At 42.5% G+C, this 22,268-nt stretch overlaps 1 protein-coding gene across 1 annotated transcript in view; it reads right to left on the bottom strand.

The window, feature by feature from the left end:
* Positions 1-22,268, bottom strand: part of ADGRG7 (adhesion G protein-coupled receptor G7) — an 88,765-nt gene that overhangs the window by 51,393 nt on the left and 15,104 nt on the right. The window contains exons 2-6 of the mRNA XM_070403512.1: positions 15,410-15,523; positions 14,024-14,128; positions 13,483-13,595; positions 11,078-11,227; positions 9,742-9,839 (exon numbers count right to left, since the gene is read on the bottom strand). Of these exons, the coding sequence (XP_070259613.1) occupies positions 9,742-9,839; positions 11,078-11,227; positions 13,483-13,595; positions 14,024-14,128; positions 15,410-15,523 (580 nt within the window). The remainder of the gene's footprint in view (positions 1-9,741; positions 9,840-11,077; positions 11,228-13,482; positions 13,596-14,023; positions 14,129-15,409; positions 15,524-22,268) is intronic.

The raw sequence follows: 22,268 nt of genomic DNA on the forward strand, positions 1-22,268 counted from the left end.
TTTCTTTCTCTACTACCTTTATAGAGAGCATTTCTGGGTTGGGACAATATTTTTTTTTTTTTTTTTTTTAAATTAAATCTTTATTGTTCAGATTATTACATTTGTTCCTCTTTTTTCCCCCCATAACTCCCCTCCTTCCAGCTCCCACCCCACCCTCCACCCTCACTCCCCACCCACTGTGTTCATCCATAGGTGCATGATTTTTGTCCAGTCACTTCCCGCATCTCCCACACCCCTTTTTCCCCCAAGAATAGTCAGTCTATTCCCTTTCTATGTCCCTGATTCTATTATAATCACCAGTTCATTCTGTACATCAGGTTATTTATTCACTTGATTCTTAGATTCATTTGTTGATAGATGCATGTTTGTTGTTCATAATTTGTATCTTTACCTTTTTCTTCTTCTTCCTCTTCTTAAAGGATACCTTTCAGCATTTCATATAATACTGGTTTGGTGGTGATGAACTCCTTTAGCTTTTCCTTATCTGTGAAGCTCTTTATCTGACCTTCAATTCTGAATGATAGCTTTGCTGGATAAAGTAATCTTGGTTGTAGGTTCTTGGTATTCAGCACTTTGAAAATTTCTTGCCATTCCCTTCTGGCCTGCAAAGTTTCTGTTGAGAAATCAGCTGACAGTCGTATGGGTATTCCCTTGTAGGTAATTGAGCCTCTTTCTCTTGCTGCTTTTAAGATTTTCTCTTTGTCTTTTGCTCTTGGCATTTTAATGATGATGTGTCTTGGTGTGGTCCTCTTTGGATTCCTTTTGTTTGGGGTTCTCTGCGCTTCTTGGACCTGTAAGTCCATTTCTTTCACCAGGTGAGGGAAGTTTTCTGCCATTATTTCTTGAAATAGGTTTTCAATATCTTGCTGTCTCTCATCTTCTGGCACTCCAATGACTCTGATATTAGACCGCTTAAAGCTGTCCCAGAGGCTCCTTACACTATCTTCACACTTTCGGATTCTTTTTTCATTTTGCTTTTCCAATTGGGTGCTTTTTGTCGAATCTTTGGTTTGATTATTGTACTCCTCTGGTCTGCTATTGGGTATAATATTCTTTATTTCAGTCCGTGTATGCTTACTTTCTAATTTCTTTATCGTAGCATCGAGGGTCTCATTAGTTTTCGTGAGGTTCTGCACAAATTTATGGCAAGCCCTCAAAATTGCGATTCTTAGCTCCATATCCTCCATTTCTGTCATGTTTTTTTGTCTCCGCATCTTTTATGCTTTCTTGGTGCACCCCCTTGTGGTCTCTGTGCGCAGTCTTGTTCTAGCCAAGCCTTAATTGTTGTAGTTAACACTAGGGGGATTTGACCCTCAGGCCGACTGGCTATAGGAATCAGCTGTGCGGAAAACGTCTGTCTTCTGGGGAGGCGCTAATCCAGCCTTTGCCTGAGGCGATCGGCAAATGGCTGTGCGCAGGCTTTGGGCGGGGCGGGATCAACAGGGCGGGCGGAGGGAGCAGTTATGGCCACGCTCAGTCCCGTTCCCAGAGGCTCTGCTTCTCAGAACCCCGGCAGCCGCTGCAAACCTCGGAGAGAAAGCTGCCCTCAGGTTCCAACTGATGCCGGGTAATCCCGCTTCTCCCGTTTGAGTCTGGGTCCCTAGAGACTCGCCCGGATCTGGAGCCCAGAGTCTGAGACTCACTCCCGGCAGAAAACGACAACCGCGCCCTCAGCCACCAGCCCGCTTTCGCGCGCACCTCGGTACCTTTGTATTTTCCACACTGCGCCGCCTCTGAGCCTCGATTTGCTGTTCTCTTTCCTTCTAGTTGTAGAGTCTCTCTTCAGCCAGCCTTCCTGTGGTTCTGGGTGATGTCCGTTCAGTCTTTTAGTTGTATTTTTGAAATGGTTGTTTGCGGCAGCGGTCTCCGGTGTTTACCTACGCCGCCATCTTGGTCGACCTCGGGACAATATTTTTTTTCTGTTTCCCCAACATCATGAACAGGATTAAATTATTAGAAAGCGGAAACTAGGAGTAAAGATATGAAGTAAATATGTTTATTGAGTCGTGTTCATTATAAAGACATGAACTTTTTTTAAATATATTTTATTGATTTTTACAGAGAGAAAGGGAGAGGGATAGGGAGTTAGAAACATTGATGAGAAACATCAATTCAGCTGCCTCCTGCACACTCCCTACTGAGGATGCGCCCGCAACCAAGGTATATGCTCTTGACCGGAATAGAACTTGGGACCCTTCAGTCTGCAGGCCGATGCTCTATCCACTGAGCCAAACCAGTTAGGGCGACCTTTTTTTTTTAAGACTTATATGTATGTAGGTATTATGCTAGTGATTTACATACATCATCTCATTTGAGCTTCACAAAAACCTTACTGAAGTAAAATTCAGAATTACTCCCATATCACATTGAATCTGAGGCTTGTTATGCCCAGATTTCAAGATCCCCAAGAAACCACATCAGGGAGCCAGCCAATCCGATGCAAAAGCATAAGAATCTGTATTTCAAGCTAGCTTGAGCTCCCCATCCACCAGACTCACCGACACAACGGCAAACCAAGTGGCTGAGAGAGGGAACCCCCGCGTAGAGACGGGCTTTATAAGGGGGGGGGGGGGGGGGTTGGAGTAGAGACGGGCTTTATAGGGGGGGGGGGTTGGAGTAAGGGGAGGAGAAAGGACGTAGCCCTTAACCTGAGGCAAGATGGAGGGCGTAGCCCTCGCCCTTTCAAGGCTCTTCAAAGAGATATGAAGTAATTCGGCCAAAATCAATGAATAACAACACTAAGATATGAACCCAAGATTGTCTGACTCCAAAGGCTATTGTTCCAGAGGGAAGACTCACAGATTCCTCTGAGACCTTCAAAGCTGCCTTGAGGCCTTACCACCTGCAGGCTCCATTATAATTCTGTTCTTAGATTCCCAGGAGAGTCCACATGCCTCTTTACAATAAAGCTGAAATGGATTCTTTCTTCCCTGACACTCTCTTCTTTTGTACTCTCACCCTCTACACTTTTCTCACTGAGTGTAGAAAGGGAGTTCAGCAGCTTAAGGATACAAAGAAGAAACTATAAATGAAGAAAACAAAGTGAGATGGAAGACTGAGGCCTGGTGCCTGTGAGGAGACTCGGGGGAAGGAGTTTGGAAAAGAAGAGTTGCTCCAGGCAGCGATTAGTTTCCTTTCCTGGGGAGAGAGGAAAGTGAGACATGACCTCTGATGGCAGCTCATCAGGAACATTCTCCTCAGGAGGGCTAAGGGGTTGGTGACCTGGCCTTGAGACTGGAGACTGAGATGAAATGAAGGAACTGAATCCACAGGACTTACATAAAGATCACAAGGGAGAAGGTAACTGATAGACCATGATTAGAAAGACAAACTAGAAATCTAGAGTGGGAGGAAGGAGGAACTGAGTGTGGTTATCTTATTTCATATTTCAATGTGTTCTATATTTAAAATGGTCGTTTATCCTCTAACCACTTTCTTTGTAGCCATTTGGATATTACACACAAAATTCTTTTTTTCTCCATGTCTTAAGCCAGTAAAATTCATAATTATTTATTGTTAAGTTTCTCATCTGCATCATGATCTGACTTTCTCAGCCAAGTCCTACATCTCTTTCCTTAGCTTTCTCACCAAAAGCGTCCACTACTCCCCTTCCCCCCTCTAGCAAGGCTGCAAACACAGAGCCTCAGCTCTGAAGGGACTCTGGCTCTCAGTCTCCATGTTCCCTCAACATAGACCTGGACCCCCTGGCCACTTCCTTCTCCAGCTTCAAAAAAAAGGGAGTGGCTCTAGCTGGTTTTGCTCAGTGGATAGAGCATTGGCCCGTGGACTGAAGGGTCCTGGGTTTGATTCCAGTCAAGGGCATGTACCTCAGTTGCAGGCTTAATCCCCGGCCCCGTTTGGGCTGTGTGCAAAGGCAACCAATCATTGTATCTCTCTCACATCAATGTTTCTCTGTCTCTCTGTTTGTTTCTCTCTCTCTCTCTCTCTCTCTCTCTTGCTTCTACTCTCTCTAAAAATCAATGGAAAAATATCCTCAGGTAAGGATTTTTTTTAAAAAAGGGAGTAACCACACTCCTAGAAATTTGAAGTCATACAACACACCAGTTAAACTCTTTGCACAACCTTTACCATCCTCTCTCAGAATTATAATATTTTGAATGTTCTATTTCATGCTTTTGTGCTCTTTCTACTTTAAAGACTCAACAGGTGAGGAGGAAACTGGTCTTGCACGGTGTCAGGCCATAAAAACTGTGAACAATGCACTGCCCTGCGGGGGGGGGGGGGGGGGGGGGGGTTGTTATCGCTGACCCCAGGACAGATCATCTGATTTGGCCTGACACCTGGGGGCCTTCCTGCAGGGCCACGAAGGGGGCAGGGGGCATATCTGCAAGACAAAGACCCCAGCGGGATATATATAGACAGGCTCTCTGCATGTTTCTTCACTCTGATTTGGAAATTATTCCCGGAGTCCACTAGTGCAGTGGTCGGCAAACAGCAGCTCAGGAACCACATGCAGCTCTTTGGCCCCTTGAGTGTGGCTCTTCCACAAAATACCACGTGCAGTATTTTAAATATGAGGGAAGCTTTTCTCAACAGGTTTCAGGAATTCAGAAACAGCAAAGCGACGTTACCTTTGTTAAAAAAACCTCTCAATGCTTCTGTAACAGAATTAAATTTTTCTCCCTTTAATATTGACATTGGCAACTTTGAAATGCAATTGCTGGATTTAAAAACCAAAGAACTGTGGAGTTCAAAATTTGAACTGTGCTAGCGGGAGGAAATGAAACATGAGAAACTTACTAAATGTGTTGGGGGGAGGGACTGCGGCCTGGAAAAAGTTACTGATTGTGTCAAGGGCAGGGACCATGGGAGAGAAAAATTGCTAATTATCTCGCTAAAAAAGCAATGTGTTATGATTGAACCCAGCCAGGTATGACCCTGCTCGTAAATTTTATGTAAACTTTTTACCCTGACAGTACCAGGAACGGCTAATGAACCGCTTTGTAGTTGGTTTTTTCTTTTTTTCTAACACTGGGTAGTTGGCAATAAAAGATCTTGCTGCACACTTGGTCGGGGCCACATGCTCCGAATCTTCCAGAGGGGAAGATAGGTGCTGTGGTCAGCTGGCCAGTTTAATAAAAGGCTTTTAAATTTAAATTCTGAGTCGGTGGTCTATCTCGTTGAGCCAACCCATAACAGAACGTCTTTGTGCTGATATAGAAATATTGGAGAAAAACAAATGTGAACTTAGGTCACAGCACAAGTGGTCTGATTTGAAAGACCTGGAGAAGGAAGATATGTTGATTTTTAACACCTGGAATAGTATTCCTGACTCATATAATCAACTGAAAAAACTAGCGTTTGTTGTTCTTTCCTTATTCGGGTCTACATATTTAAGCGAACAATCATATTTAAGCATGAACCTTATCAAGAGTAAATTGAAAAGTCATCTTATTGATGAGAACCTGGAATCATGCCTAAAATTAAAAACAACAACATACAAACCTGACTTATCCAAACTTTCCAAGGAGATGCAAGGCCATTGTTCACATTAGTGGTTGTCAGTCATTGTCATGATTTAATTTTATGGATATTGTAAGGTAAATTGTAAGGAATTTAATTTTATCAATAAATAATATCATTATTAAGTATGATACCAAGTTTTATTCAACGTACCAATAGTTTAACTAAGACTTAAAACTCTAAGTAAAGTTTATTAAGTTAATTTTAGGGAATGTTGTGGAGTGAAAGAAGATGTAGTGTCGAGGACTGAGAAAGGTATGTTGAAGTGGTTTGGACATATAGAGAGGATGAACGAAAGGAGATAGATGAAACAAGTATACAAGACGAGTGTGGATGGGAGAGTTGGAAGGGGTCGACGTCAGTGAAAGTACCTCAATCAGACTGAGGACGATTTTAGCAAAGGCCAGCTTAGGAGTACCCTAATTAAGTTAATAACAATGGACCTACCTCTATAGTTTAAGTTTAAAAAATTTGGCTCTCAAAAGAAATTTCAATCGTTGTACTGTTGATATTTGGCTCTGTTGACTAATGAGTTTGCCGACCACTGCACTAGTGTTAATAAACGGGGTCCCTCCCTTTCTCTAGGAAGTGTGCTTGGTATTTCTTTGGTCTTCTGTAACACAAGTACTGGTTATAATAATGAGAAAATTGAGAATTATTTGTAAGAATTTCTTCCAACAAAATAATGTCTCATGCAAACAAAGATTATGTACAAGAATGTTGATTGTTCAAAATATTAAAACACTTAAAGGAATCTAAATGTCCAGTGGCAGAGAACTTCTTAAATAAAAATTCACTCATTTATGCAATAATCTAAAATTTATGATGTGGATGTATAGATATTTATATAAAATGTTTATATACTATTATTAAGTGACAAAAAACAAGTTTTAAATCAATAGATTATGTAATGTAATGCACATACAGAGAAAAAAATTTATAAGAATATATACCGACAAGAACCAAGATGACGGCGTAGGGAGTAGACCTGTGCATGCTACCTCCCACAATATCATTGAAACTACCAACTATAAGACAAACAACCACCATTCAGAACCATGGGGAAGATGGCCCAGTGGGAGCTCTACAACTGAAAGGAAAGAAAGAAGCGCAGTGAGACAGTAGGAGCTACAGAGGTGCCAAAAACAGAGGTACACAGTCTCGCGCCAGGCGGGCTGCAACTGGATGCGTGGCTTTTTGGCTTGCTTGGGCGGGTCTCTGAGGCCCCAGATCCCACGGGGAGAGGCGGCACAGCCTTGCAGCGGTAGGAAAGTGGGGGAGGCTCTGGCGCACAGCTGCTTGCCGGCACTGGGGGACGCAAAGCCCCGGTGTCTTGGTGAGGCTAGGAGCTGCGGAAACACTGCCATTGCTGTTTGCCCCGCCCTGGCGGCTTCCTGAGACCCCGCCCTACTCAATTTACATTCCCATCCAAGCTGTGCCAGAGGCACAAGAGGACACGCCTGCGCTTTTACAAACTCTCAAATCCACTGAGCTGGTTCGGGCGGGATCATGAGCCACCAGACCCTACGGGGAGAGGCGGCACAGCCTTGCAGCGGTCAGAAAGCGAGGGAGGCTCTGTCACACAGCTGCTCGACGGCACTGGGGGACGCAAAACCCCGGTGTCCTGGAGAGGCGAGGGGCCGTGGAGATGCCACCATTGTTATTTGCTCTGCCCTGGCAACTCCCTGAGACCCAGCCCTAATCAATTTACATCCCCATCCAAGCTGTGCCAGGTGCACAAAAAGACCCACCTGTGCTTTTGCAGCCTAGCCCAACAAATTGCAGACTTCAACTCCTCACACCCATGGGAGACGCGCTCAAGAAGCAGACCCAGTAGAACCAGGATGGCGGTGTAAGGAAGAGACCTGTGTGTGCTGCCTCCCACAACAACATCGAGGCTACCAACTGTGGGACAAACAGCTATCATACGGAACCATGGGAAAGTTGGCCCAGTGGAGGCTCTACAACTGGAAGGAAAGAAAGAAGAGCATGGAGACTGAGTAGGATGTGCAGAGACACCAAGTACAGAGCCCAACCCAACAAACTGCAGATTTCAACTCCTCGCATAGAAAGAAGAGCATTGAGACTGAGTAGGATGTGCAGAGGCACCAAGTACAGAGCCCAACCCAGCAGGCTGCAGATTTCGGCTCCTCGCATCCGGGAGGGACGCTCTAGGGGGGCGGAGTCGGGTTCGGGACAGGCCGGGACTGGGCCCGGCTGGGCCGGCAATGTGGAACCTTGGTACCAGCAGGCACACAAGCACGCCCATCAGTTCCAGTCTCTGGTGGGACGCTGGGGGACAGCAGACAGGCAGTCTGTGCAGTTGGTGGAGGGCGAAGGCCGAGCAGGCGTACTGGATGTTCAGCCACCAGGAACGCCTGGAGATTTTGTCTGGTGCGGAGCCACCTGGCAGGGGTCAGAGTGCCAAATTTGTGTTTCTCCAGTGAGGCTGGGATGGCCCCGGTGAGGTCAGGGTGGTCCCAGTGAGGCTGATACAGCCCCGGAGAGGTCGGGACGGCCCTAGTGAGGTCAGGACGGCCCCAGTGAGGCTGAAACGGTCCCAGTGAGGCCGGGACAGCCCCAGTGAGGTTAGGATGCCCCCGGAAAGGTCGAGACAGCCCCAGTGAGGTCAGGATGGCCCTGGTGAGGTCGGGATGGCCCCGGTGAGGTTGACACTGCCCCGGTGAGGTCGGGACGGTGCCAGTGAGGTTGGGACTACCCCGGTGAGGTTGAGACGGCCCCGGTGAGGCCGAAATGGCCCAGGTGAGGTCAGAATGGCCCCGGTGAGGTTGGGACGGCTCCAGTGAGGTTGAAATGGCCCCAGTGAGGTCGGGACGGCCCCGGTGAGGTAGGGACAGCCCGGTGATGTTGAAACAGCCCCAGTGAGGCTGGGACGGCCCCGGTGAGGTTGAAACAGTCCCAGTGAGGTTGGGACGGCCCCGGTGAGGTTGAAACAGCCCCAGTGAGGTTGGGACGGCCCCGGTGAGGTTGAAACAGCCCTAGTGAGGTTGGGACAGCCCCAGTGAGGCCGAAACGACCCTGGCGATGTACAGCACTGGCAGGGTTGAGACTGCCCCGGTGAGGCCAGGACGGCCCCGGTGAGGTTGAAACGGCCCCGGTGAGGTAGGGATAGCCCCAGTGAGGTAGGGATGGCCCCAGTGAGGTCGGGATGGCCCCGGTGAGGTCGGGAAGGCCCTGGTGAGGTCAAGACGGCCCTGGTGAGGCCGTAAAGGCCCCAGTGAAGTTGGGACGGCTCTAGTGAGGTTTGGACAGATAATTGGGACCAGTATAGACTGATGAACAGGGGTAGATGCAGGGGCAGAGCAGCATTGAACAGACTGTCAAACTACAGTGGGAAGCCTGGGGAGGGTTTGGGGGGGGCGGGTTAAGAGATCAACCGAAGGACTTATATGCATGCATACAAGAATAACCAATGGACACAAAACACTAGCGGGTAGGGGCCGGGGGAATGTCAAGTGGGGGTGGGGGAGGAGACATATGTGATACTCTTTGTAATACTTCAAAAAATAAAAATTATTTTTTTTAAAAAAAGAATATATACCAACAGGTTAATAAAGGCAGAATGATTTTTTAAAATTTTCTCATCTATATATTTTTTATTTTTTCATAATGAGCATGCATATTTACTTAAATTTTAAAAGAGTTAAGAAGACTATATATAAGATAAAAACACACACAGTGAATCCTAATGGGAGGCCTCTATGAATAAAGTACATGAGTTTTAGTTTAAATATACACCCAAAAGAAACCCAGAACATAGGAGTCAAGAAGAAAGAAAACAGGTAGAGTTGGATCCCTTTTGTTGTTCATTGTAACCATGGGAACGTTTAATCAAAATACACCAGGAACTTGGGGAGAGCTGAGTTGTGGGTGGGAGGCTACCAATGTGTCTTACAAAGTTATGCTGTTACTTGCAGCTGTGTAAACTGAGAAAAGAGCATGAGGAGCTCCTGCTGTGCATGCTGGCTGCCAGCTGGGCATACCAAACTAAGGCTAGTAAAACAAGTTCTAAATCATCCCAGTTACTCTCTATCCATGGCCACACCTGGAACCAGGAGCTAACTCCATCTAGTCACGGATGATCAGTAGAAGGCCAAGGTTTTAGTCTGCATCCCCTAGGAATCAGCCAGTGAGCGCATCCATGAGAGAAATAAAGACATTTCTATTAATGCGTTATCCTAGGAAAGTAAACAGCACTTTGTCAGGTTTTTCTTTCCAAATTGGAATTGTGCTTACGTTGAAAAGGCCTTTCTATCTCCAGCAACAGCTTCTTTAAAATACTCTTCACTGGCATTTAGAAGTTGACTCACTGTTGTAACAGCAACTCTTTTTGCCTGCCAGGAAGAAGACACCAGTCATCATAAGGGCATCATCATGACCTTCATTATCATGGATTATTATGATATCAAGTGGAACTGAAGGCTTAGTGTTTTATCTACAGAAGATGGCAGAGAGAATAAAGATAAGGCACAGTGAAAATATAAATTAAGGCAGTCAACTAGAAGGCTTAGGTCTCTGAATTTGACCTCAAAGCAAGGTCTTCACAGAACCTCCACCTCATCCCCAGGAACACAAAAGCCGATGCTCGGATACAAATGCAGAAACAAACTAAGAAGAGTGCAGGGCTTTAATTGTCAGAACATCACAGCTTACAATATTTAATATAACTTACTAGTTACACCTAGTGTAACTATTAGAGTTAGTAAAATTATTTCTAGTTTTCTTACAATTAAAACATCAGAAGTACATTGAAAGGATCTCTGTACATTTGGTTACTGTTTAACTGACCTCTTCTGGGTTATTAATATCCTTCTGTCTTTACTGGCTAATCCTTCCACAAATTCTACATTTGGTGGTCATTATTTTTCAATTCCATTTTTATTAACTTGTGATTTTAATCTCCCTTAATTTCCAAAGGAGCTAGGATAACATAAAATAATTTTTTGAAATAAAACATTTAAAGAGAAGAGAAGAAAGGAATAGATATTTTCAGGTCATGCCGATATTCAACTGGTAAACTGGGTCAGTCCATTTTGGTGGCTTATAGCCTGTTTGACCAGTACCCAAGCTGTGCCAACTGATAAATGTTGACTATAGTTCTTGTCTTCAGGTACCAGAGTTTAGCAGTTTATAGTATCAGAAATGTAAAGTAGGCCAAAGTTTTTTAAAAGCTAAAGCTAAAATGCAAATATGCTTAACAGGAAGAGATCGGTTTAAAACATCATGTTCCAAAGTGAGTTCCTTGGAAGACCATTTCATCAGTTACTTGGAATTGAATAGGGATGCTGAGGCCAAATGCAGTTGGTAAACATATTAATAAGATGAAACAGAGTTGTTTGTTATAGGCTTTCCGGATTTAACATGGTAATGATCATTGTGACTACCCTCAAAGAGAATATTTGGACAAAGAGCCCTTTATTTCTTTGAGCTTCTCTCAGAAAGAGTACTCTGCAAAATGGTTCTAAGCAACCTAAATCATGCCCAAGTCCATATCCTGGAATAAGGGGTAAAGTTTGGGATGAGTTTCTTTTCTTTCTTCCCCTCCCTTTTTAAAAAACCTTGTGAGTTTTACCTCAAGTGATGCATTTCTGGATGAGTTGAAGATCTGTCCAACCACATCAGTAGCAGAAGCGATGCTCTCAGAATTTAAATTACTGATATTAGATGTTAAAACCTGGACTTCTTCAGAAATAATTAAAGGATTTTTTGATGAATTATGTATCTGTTTTAAAAAAAGAAGCAAACCTAACTTTTTACAACTACATCGAAACACTTCAAACAACTACATATGAATGAGCTGAAATTTAGTTGAATCTCAGTCTCCTCAATCTCCACTTAGTTTTTCATTATCTGTTTCTTTTCTTGTATAACTTATATAACAATTCTAATCTCATATAACAATTCTATGCTGTTGCATATAATAATTTTTAAATGGATTTGTATTTTATGTCTTTTTCATTTCATTTTCCAAGTTATTCATTTTTATTGTATTGTACATGATTATTGGCCTACAATGGGTTGGAAATTCTAAAACTAGCTTTTCAGCACAGATAGTGTGGGCAGCACTGACCTAGACAACCTCAGGTACCAACTGGCCCCCGGGCTCTGCTGTGCACTTACAACATGTTAATCCTGTCACTAGTGGGGCTGGAGGTCAATCTCTCTCTCTCTCTCTCTCTCTCTCTCTCTCTCCCTATCTCTCTCAGTTTTTCACTAGATGGCAGCATCGTTTCAAAAACCAAACCAAAGTCACAGGCTATTCAAGCTTGGGAAAGAGTTGGAAGCAATATCCCATCAGTAGACAGTAACAATGCTCTCATTCCATATCCAGGTTCCTGCTGCGATCTAGGCACTGCTAAATGTTTTACAGGTGTTACTACATTTAATCCGCAAAACAACACTGAGTTGAGCATTCTCATCCCTATTTAAAGCCTTGGAGAGGGTAAGGAGCTCACCCAAAGTTCATGCAGCTTAGAAGTGGCAGAGCTAATAGTCAAACACTGTTTTGTCAGATTCCAGAGCATGAAGTCGTTCCCACAATCTGTGTGGCTGGCACTACCTACGTGGTTGACACCACCTCCACATCCTCCTACCACTCCTACTCCCACCTTCACCCCTGCCCATGTATAATTAGGGAGCCAATATGGTTCAGTGTGGACTGTAAAATAAAAAGCAGCACCATCGCTTTGGGCTGTGACTTATCAGGCAAAATACTGCACTTCTCAGAAACAAAGTTTTCTCATCTATAAAAAGAGTACATTCATACGTACCTATTGGGGTGTTACAGGAATTAAATGTGATAAAACAGCATGTGTAAAATGTTCAGCATAGCACTTAGCATGCAGTCAGTGCTCAATAATGAGTAAGTGTTATCAGCTGTAATTATCTATAATATGGGAATAACACCTAGCTCTCAGAGGTTCTATAAAAACTAAATGAGATAATATATAGCATGCCTGGCACCTAGAAGAACCACATAAAGATAAGTTTCCTCTTCTGTCCCTTATTTGGCCCCAGGTGTTAGCAATTCCATGCATTTGTGTTTGGGTATCTCCTTAGTCAAAATAATTTAATTTGCATGAAAAAATATTTACTTAGATGTACTTCCCATTCCACCCGCTCATGGATACAGCCCTGAGACTCTCATCAGCTTCTGGAGTTTCCTGTCTCAAAAGGCCTCATAGTTTTTCCTCAGTGTTCTGGTCCAGTAGACCCTTAAAATACCTTCCCTTTTTAAAAATATGTTTTTATTTATTTCAGAGAAAAGGAGAGAGAGATAGAAGCATCAATGATGAGAGAGAATCATTGATCAGCTGCCTTCTGCATTCCCCCTACTGGAGATTAAGCCCAAAACCTGGGCATGTGCCCTGACCTGATTCATGAGTCAATGCTCAACCACTGAGCAACACTGGCCAAGCAAAATACCTTCGTTTTTGGTCTCCAATGTCAGATCTATTTTGGTCAAAACTGCACTGACTTAAAAATGATGAGGCCGTTAATAAATGTGCTATAGATTATCATTTGCTGAAATTTGCAGAACCAACATATTCAGCTAGTCTTTTTTACAAATAGATGTCAATTTAAAAAAATAAAAGCTTTAGCCCTGTCTGTGTGTTCAGTGGTTAGAGCATCGGCCAGCACACTGAAGGGTCTCGGATTCAATTTCTAGTCAAGGGCACATACCTGGGTTGCAGGTTCATTCCCAGCCCTGGTAGGGGTGAGTGTGGGGGGCAACCAAAGGATGTATCTCTCTCACATCAATGTTTCTCTCTCACACACACTCTCCCCTTCCTTCTCCTTCCCTTCTACTCTCTCTAAAAATCAATGAAAAAATTATCCTCAGGTGAGGATTAACAACAACAACAACAAAGGTTTAGTTACTAGTTTTTGTTATTTCTAATTTGAAAGTTTTAAAAAGCATTGATTTGACCAACAGGTTTCTTTCCGGTTGCCTATCACATGGGCCATAGGACATACCTGGTCTTTCAGGATGTCCAGATTTATATTGCAATTTCCTAATGTCGCATTTTGTAATTCTATCTCTCCATCTTCAGTGACATTGCATAGCCGGGTTGCTCTTGGCGTGCCCGCTTTAACAAAAAGAAAAAGAGAGTGTTTGCAAAGATGGCCACAGCAACTACATGCTCCTGTATATGTGTCCCTTCACAGATATGGTATAAGTCAATAGTTTAGCTAATTGTTTACATTGAGACAAATTATATAACTTAAGAAGCAGATGGGAACCTGATCACACTCCAGGAGACAGAATAAGCTGGAAAAATAAACCAATTGAAGAAGTACAACTGATCCATAGTAAGGTTTTTCAGGAAAATTAGGATTATGTGAGGTAACACCCTAAACTTTGAACATTGGCATCATAAAAGGGAACCAAACCCTCTACAAAGCCTTCCTTGATGCCTCTTCCAGGAACCTAATACTAGTTGGAGGGATGGTAGATGTAACCCAGTATAGTGGTTTGTATGCCTAAACAAGGAAGATGTTTTAAAAAAACACATACCATTTGGAGTGTCCTTGCCACATACTTCCAAGGAAGGTCCATATCTTCCCACTGCAATTTTGCCAAAAGTAAAACTCCCATCGGTACTGTTTTCACAGAAATTAACTATAATTAAAAGAAATTTTTTTCATTTTAAATTATACTTTTCTTTTGAAATTTCAAACCAGACAAAAGTCAAAATTCAAAACCTAGCCAGTATAATTTAAAGGGTAATAGAAAGCTTATAGGGCTCATTGACCCACCAAGAACTTAATACTTTCTTTCTTTTTGAAAAAAAAACACACAAGTTTTTATTAATTTGAGAGAGAGAGGAAGCGAGAGGGACAGATAGATAGAAACATCGATGAGAGAGAACCATTGAGATATGAAGCATGCCTGGCAACTAGAAGAATCATATAAAAATAAGTTTCCTCTTCTGCCCCCTGCACACCTATAACCCGGGCTTGTGCCCTGACGGGGAATCTGATGAACTCTTGGTTCATAGGTCTATGCTCAACCACTGAGCAACACTGGCTGGGCAAGAACTTCATACTTTCTTATCTGGTTATTTCCATTAAGATAACTAGTATGCTAGATAACAGATTCCAGTTAAAATGTGCACAATATATAACTTGCCAGAGGTGGGATATGATCATTAACACATCAGCAAGAATAATGTATCAAATTAGTTGAAATCTTGAAAACCTAGAATGGCAAAGAGCAACATGAGGATGTGGTCAAAGCATAAAAGCCAAAGTTGTGAGTATGTGGAATATGCTAACTGGTAGGAGTGTAACAAATGGTAGGAGTGTGTTCCTGGAATTCTGGATCCTAAGCAGGCAGCATGAAGTGTGCAGAGTGCTGAGAAGTGCACTGCAGATCAACAAGTGATGTTGAACTTCAATCCTGAGATACCTTTGATTGAAGTCAAAAAGTCAAACCACTAAATTAATAACATCTCTTTAAGAGAAAGGAAGAAAAGACAAAAACTGCATCCAAGTATATACTTAGCTAGAAAGATGCATCATGATTTTAGAAAAGTTAAATGTGTTAGAATTGTGATATTTAAAATGATGATATGGCTTATCACCAGTTGAAGGACCTGTGAAAACAACTTCACCCATTACTCTGTGCTGGACACTGCATCCAGAAGGAAAAGCAGTGTCGAGTTTACAGAGAAACTTGATAGTTGGGAAACGGACAAGGTGTATTGAACATACAGGGAAATAGCCCAAGAAGAAAACTCAACTTTTGCTATCCAGCTAACAAATACATCTTAAAGCCATCATCATTATGCTCACTGTTACTATAATCATTAACAGAAGCTTTGAAAAACTTTGCTGCTGTCTTAATTAACACAACAGTCACCTAAACCTCACACCTTAGTATTATCCCCAAAAAACTTACCTATTGTACATCTTAATCCTTTCCACTCTTCTGGACACTGGCATTTGCCATTGTCCCAGGTTCCACCATTCTTGCAGTAGTCTTTAGAAGTGTTTGGTGGGGAGGGACGTGGTGCTTAAAAACAATAAATAACAGAATAATATATAAAGTGGCTGATTAGTATCTCCCTTTGGTTTTGTGACCTTTAATTTCCATATGTAAAATTATTGCTTTGAGTAGCATTGCTGAGATATATTCTTTGTAATATCATTATAGGGTAAAGAATGCTAACTAGACATCATAGATATGGAAAAAAAACATATTTGAAAGACACAACACCTTGACTGAGAAGATAAGAATCTACTTAGGGAAACATTATATAGATGACAGATAAATGATAGCTAGCTAAATAAATGATAGATAGATGACAGATAGATGATAGATAGAGAGATGATAGATAGATGGATGATAAAATTAGGTAGGCAGACCAACCAACTTGACACTCAAATTTCTAAGATCTGTAGGAATATAGAAGAGAGATGTTGAGGACAGAGGTAACCTACCCAAGGAAGACTTTTCAGAAGAGGTGTTATTTGAATTGAATTTTAAAACTAAATCTAGAAAAGCCAAATGCAAATGGATAGCCCAAGAAGGCGGGATGCAAAGTACAAAATACAAAAACAAGGAAAGTTCTGATATGTCCAAGGAACAGAGAAAAACTTAATTTATCAGGAGCACAGGTTCTATGTGGAGCAATAGCAGGACATAGATTGGATTATGAGTGGTTTTGTAGACCAAGCCAAGTGGATTTAATCCTACAGAAGTTTAGAGAGAACTTGAAACAAGAGAGCAACATAATGAGGAATGCTTTTTAGGACGATAACTCAAGCAATATGGGAAGTGACTGAGGCAAGTAAGACCAGTTAAATGAGGACTTAATCTAAAGCAGTAGCTCTACGGAGGTTATGTGTCAAGAGATTCAGGAAGCATACCTGAGATAGGATTATTATGATCTACTGACTGGTTAGTTTGGGTTGGGGAAACTGGGGTCTTTAAATTTGAAGACAAGGATGATGAACAAATTAACTAAGCTTAAGAATACAGGAAGGAGGAGTTCCACTTCCAATAAGATAGAGTAGATTATACCATATTAACCCTCCCACAGATAACCATTTTAAACTCTGGACAAAAGTAAAACCAACAAATTACTAGAGGACATGGGATAACAATGAAAAGCAGACAAAAAGATCAGATTTGAGGAGAATCGAAGATGGCGGCATAGGTAAACACCGGAGACTGCTGCCACAAACAACCACTTCAAAAATACAACTAAAAGACGGAACGGACATCAACCAGAACCACAGGAAGGCTGGCTGAGGAGAGACTCTTCAACTAGAAGGAAAAACAACAGCATTACGAGGCTCAGAGAAGGCGCAGTGTGGAAAATTTAAAGGTACGGTGGTGCGGTGGTGCGCGCGCAAAGCGGGCTGGTGGCTGAGGGCGCAGTTGTCCTTTTCAATCAGGAGGGAGTCTCAGACTCTGGGCTACAGATCCGGGCGAATCTCTAGGGACCCAGACTCAAACGGGAGAAGCGGGACTGTCTGGCTACGGTCCCTCCAAGGTTTGCAGCGGTTGCTGGGACAGAGAGGCAGAGCCCCTGGGGACGGACTGAGAGCAGCCATAGCTGCTCCCTCCCCCCGCCCTGTTGATCCCGCCCCGCCCAAGCCCTGCGCAGAGCCATTCGCCGATCGCCTCAGGCAAAGGCTAGATTAGCACCTCCCCAGAGGACAGAAGTTTTCCACACAGCTAATTCTCACAGCCAGTCGGCCTGGTGGTCAAATCCCTCTAGTATTAACTACAACAATTAAGGCTTAACTAGAACAAGACTGAGCACAAAGACCACAAGGGGGTGCACCAAGAAAGCATAAAAGATGCGGAGACAAAAAAACATGACAGAAATGGAGGATATGGAGCTAAAAATCGCAATTTTGAGGGCTTGCTATAAACTTGAGCAGAGCCTCACGAAAACTAATGAGACCCTCGATGCTACGATAAAGAAATTAGAAAGTAAGCATACACGGACTGAAATAAAGAATATTATACCCAATAGCAGACCAGAGGATCACAAGAATCAAACCAAAGATTTGAAATTCAAAGAAGCAAAAAACACCCAACTGGAAAAGCAAAATGAAAAAAGAATCCGAAAGTGTGAAGATAGTGTAAGGAGCCTCTGGGACAGCTACAAGCGGACTAATATCAGAATTATAGGAGTGCCAGAAGATGAGAGACAGCAAGATATTGAAAACCTATTTGAAGAAATAATGGCAGAAAACTTCCCCCACTTGGTGAAAGAAATGGACTTACAGGTCCAAGAAGCGCAGAGAACCCCAAACAAAAGGAATCCAAAGAGGACCACACCAAGACACATCATAATTAAAATGCCAAGAGCAAAAGACAAAGAGAGAATCTTAAAAGCAGCAAGAGAAAGAGACTCAATTACCTACAAGGGAATAGCCATACGACTGTCAGCTGATTTCTCAACAGAAACTTTGCAGGCCAGAAGGGAATGGCAAGAAATATTCAAAGTGCTGAATACCAAGAACCTACAACCAAGATTGCTTTATCCAGCAAAGCTATCATTCAGAATTGAAGGTCAGATAAAGAGCTTTACAGATAAGGAAAAGCTAAAGGAGTTCATCACCACTAAACCAGTATTATATGAAATACTGAAAGGTATCCTTTAAGAAGAGGAAGAAGAAAAAGGTAAAGATTAAATTGTGAACAACAAACATGCATCTATCAACAAGTGAATCTAAGAATCAAGTGAATAAATAATCTGATGTACAGAATGAACTGGTGATTATAATGAATCAGGGACATAGAAAGGGAATGGACTGACTATTCTTGGGGGGGAAAGGGGAATGGGAGATTCGGGAAGAGACTGGACAAAAATCGTGCACCTATGGATGAGGACAGTGGGTGGGGAGTGAGGGCGGAGGGTGGGGCGGGAACTGGGAGGAGGGGAGTTATGGGGGGGGGGGAGAGGAACAAATGTAATCTGAACAATAAAAATTTAATTTAAAAAAAAAATGAAAAGCAGACAAAAACTGAACAGTATTCCAAGTTTACACAGTCTTCCCACTAAGGACTATGCCCAGTCAATACAGCAGGAGTGGCTGAAAATCCAGCAGAAAGCTAGTCGTAATGGATTGAGGTGTGAAAGGAACCTGTTTGGGGTTACCATAAAAATTGGAAATTGAAGGGAGATAGTCTAGAACAGTCGTGGGCAAACTATGGCCCACAGGCCGGATCCGGCCCGTTTGAAATGAATAAAACTAAAAAAAAAAAAAAAAAGACCGTACCCTTTTATGTAATGATGTTTACTTTGAATTTATATTAGTTCACACAAACACTCCATCCATGCTTTTGTTCCGGCCCTCCGGTCCAGTTTAAGAACCCATTGTGGCCCTCAAGTCAAAAAGTTTGCCCACCCCTGGTCTAGAATTAAGGAAGCCATATAGAAGAAAGGCTCAAAGTGTATGTGTGAATTTCCCTCAACTCTAGGGAGGAAAAAGTCTTAAAAAATAAAGAGCTCTTCAGGGACTATGCGACAATGTCAAGCAGATATATATATGTATATTAAAAGAGAAACATGCAAATTGACCATAACTTCACTACTATCCAAGCCACGCCTACCAGCCAATCACAGTGACTATATGCAAATTAATGCAACCAAGATGGCGGCCAGCAGCCATGGAGCTGGAACAAGCAGGAGGCTTGGTTGCCCCGGCAATGGAGGAAGCCAAGCTTCCCTCCTGCCTGGCCAGCTGTGGCCTCTGCTAAAGGCAACAAAGTTTCAATTATAGAAGATAAATAAATCCCAGATACCTGCTTCCAGCCAGCCCCACTGGGAGCTTGGGTGGCTGGGGGCCATGTCCAGCCTGCAAACAGCCATCTACTCCTCACCCAGGCTGGCCGGCACCCCAGGGGGCCGGCACCCCAGGGGGCCCCCACCCTGAAGGGGCTGTGGCCAGCCTGCAATCAGCCATCAGCCCCTCACCCAGGCTCGCCACACCCTCATGGGGTGAGGGTCCCCACTGGGGGCCTTGGTCAGCCTGCAAACAGCCATCAGCTCCTCACCCAGGCTCGCCACACCCTCAAGAGGTGAGAGTCCCCACTGGGGGGCTTGGCCAGCCTGCAAACAGCAATCAGCCCCTCACCCAGCCTGGCCAGGCACCCCAGTGGGACCCCCACCCTGATCTGGGACACTCTTCAGGGCAAGCCAGCTGGCTCCCACCCATGTACCAGGCCTCTATCTTATATAATAAAAGGGTAATATGCAAATTGACCCTAACAGCAGAACGACTGGAATGACTGGTCACTATGACACACACTGACCACCCGGGGGCAGACGCTCAATGCAGGAGCTGCCCCCTTGTGGTCAGTGTGCTCCCACAGGGGGAGCTCTGCTCAGCCACAAGCCAGGCTGATGGCTGCCATTACAGCGGTAGTGGGAGCCTCTCCAGCCTCCTCAGCAGTGCTAAGGATGTCCGACTGCAGCTTAGGCCTGCTCCCTGCTGGCAAGTGGACATCCCCTGAGGACTCCCGGGCTGCCAGAGGGATGTCTGACTGCCAGCTTAGGCCCAATCCCCCAGGGAGCAGGCCTAAGCCAGCAGGTGGACATCCCCCAAGGGGTCTCAGACTGCAAGAGGGCACAGGCTGGGCTGAGGGACCCCCCCCCCTCCCCAAGTGCACAAATATTTGCAATATATATATGCAATCGGAGTCGCAGAGAGGAGAAGAGATGGAATTGGGTAGATAAAATATCTGAAGTAATAATGGTCAAAATTTTTCAAATTTGCCTAAGAACTTTAACTTATAGATCCAAGAAATTCAGTTAAGCACAAACAAAATAAATACAAGGAAATCCACACTTAGACACATCATGATCAAACTGCTAAAACTCAGAGGTAGGAGAAAATCCTGAAAGCAACCAACTACTGACCTGGACAATTTTACTGGTGAATTAGGGAATAAATAATGCCATTCTTATATATACCCTTTCAGAAAATAAAAAAAGGAATAAAGTTTCCAAATATTTCATAATCCTAGGATAATTCTGATACTAAAATATGACAGACATAACAAGTAAATGAAATTACATACCAATTAACCTCATTTATATAGATACAAAAATCCTTCAAAAATAGTAGTAAATTAAATCCAGCAATATATAAAATCTGTGATGCATCATGATCAAGTGAGATTTATACCAGGAGTGCAAGGTTGGTTTAACAATAGAAAATCAATTCGTTTAATTCATCATGTGACAGAATAAGTAGGGGAAACCATACGATTATTTCAATAATTGCTGGGGGTAAAAAAGTATCTGTCTTTTTTTTTTTTTAACTTTCAGCAAACAAGGAATAGAAGGGAATGTCTTCAAACTGATAAGATTCACCTGTGAAGATCCTTCCAATAATATATACTTAATAGTGTAATGGTGAATGCTTTCCCCACCAAGATTGACAGAAATAAGCACTTTTATTCAATATTGTATTGAAGATGTTATCCAGTGCTATAAGCAAGAAAAGGAAATAAAAAATGCAAAGTGAAGAAAGGAAGAAATAGAATTATCTTTTGTTGCAGATATCATCAAATATGTTTAAATGTGTCTCAAAAAGAGCTACTTGAATTGATAAGTGAATTTAGCAAGGTAGCATGATGCAACACATATACAAAAAATCAATTATTTACATATATTAGCAATTTGAAAACAATATTGTAAAATAATTTATATTTAAATTAGAATAAAATTTTTGGAAATAAATTTAACAAAATATGTGCAATAATTCATTGAGGGAAAATCTTAAAGATCTAAATAAATGGAGACATATATCATGTATGTATGAAAAAGTCAAAGTTGTTAAGGTGTCCATTTTCCCTAAAGTGATACACTTAAAATCCAAAAACAGAAGACCTTTTCATGTAGAAATTTACAAACTGACTTAAAAATCTTATGGCAATATAGAAAACCTGAAGGGCCAAAACAAACTTTTAAAAGAGGAACTGATTTGAATGATTCACATTACTAATTTTATGACTTACTATACAGACATAGCAATCAAGGCAGTCTATCAGCCCTGACTGGTGGCTCAGTTGGTTGGAGCATTATCCTATACATCCTATACACCTAAAGGTTGCTGGTTCTATTCCCCATCAGAACCTATACCTAGGTTGCAGGTTTGATCCCTAGTAGGGGCACATTTGGGAGAAAACGGATTAAAGTTTCTCATGTTGATAGTTCTCTCTCTCTCTTTTCCCCTCTCTCTCTCTAAAAAATTTTTTAAAAAACATTTTAAAAAGACAGTATATCAATGAAATAGAATAAAGAGTTTAGAAATAGATTAAACATAATTAGTCAGTTGATTTAAAAAACATGCCAAGGTAATTCAATTAGAAAAGGAAATGTTTTTCAATAAATGGTGCTGAACTAACTGGGTAAACATACCACACTTAAGACACAATTTGAGATGGATCATAGTCCTAATAGCAAAAGCTAAAACTATAAAGCTTGTCTAAGAAAATATAGGAGTATATCTTTGCAACTTTGAGAAAGACAAAGTTTTTTTTAAAGAGCACACAAAAGCACTAGACATAAAAGAAAAAAATTGATGCATTCAACTTAATCTAAAAACTAAATACTATTCTCAGAGGGAGGGCGGGAGTAGGGTTAGGTGGAGAGAGATTAACCCAGGAATATAAATTATATACACAGCCCATGGACACAGACAATAGTGTGGTGAAGGCCTGGGAAGGGCAGGTGCAGGGTGAAAAGGGTCAATGGGGGAAAAAAGGAGGGAACATCTATAGTACTTTC

This window comes from Myotis yumanensis, unplaced genomic scaffold, assembly GCF_028538775.1.
Source record: "Myotis yumanensis isolate MYYU_CA2020_CCGP unplaced genomic scaffold, mMyoYum1.0.hap1 SCAF_2, whole genome shotgun sequence".
NCBI classification, from domain to species: domain Eukaryota; kingdom Metazoa; phylum Chordata; class Mammalia; order Chiroptera; family Vespertilionidae; genus Myotis; species Myotis yumanensis.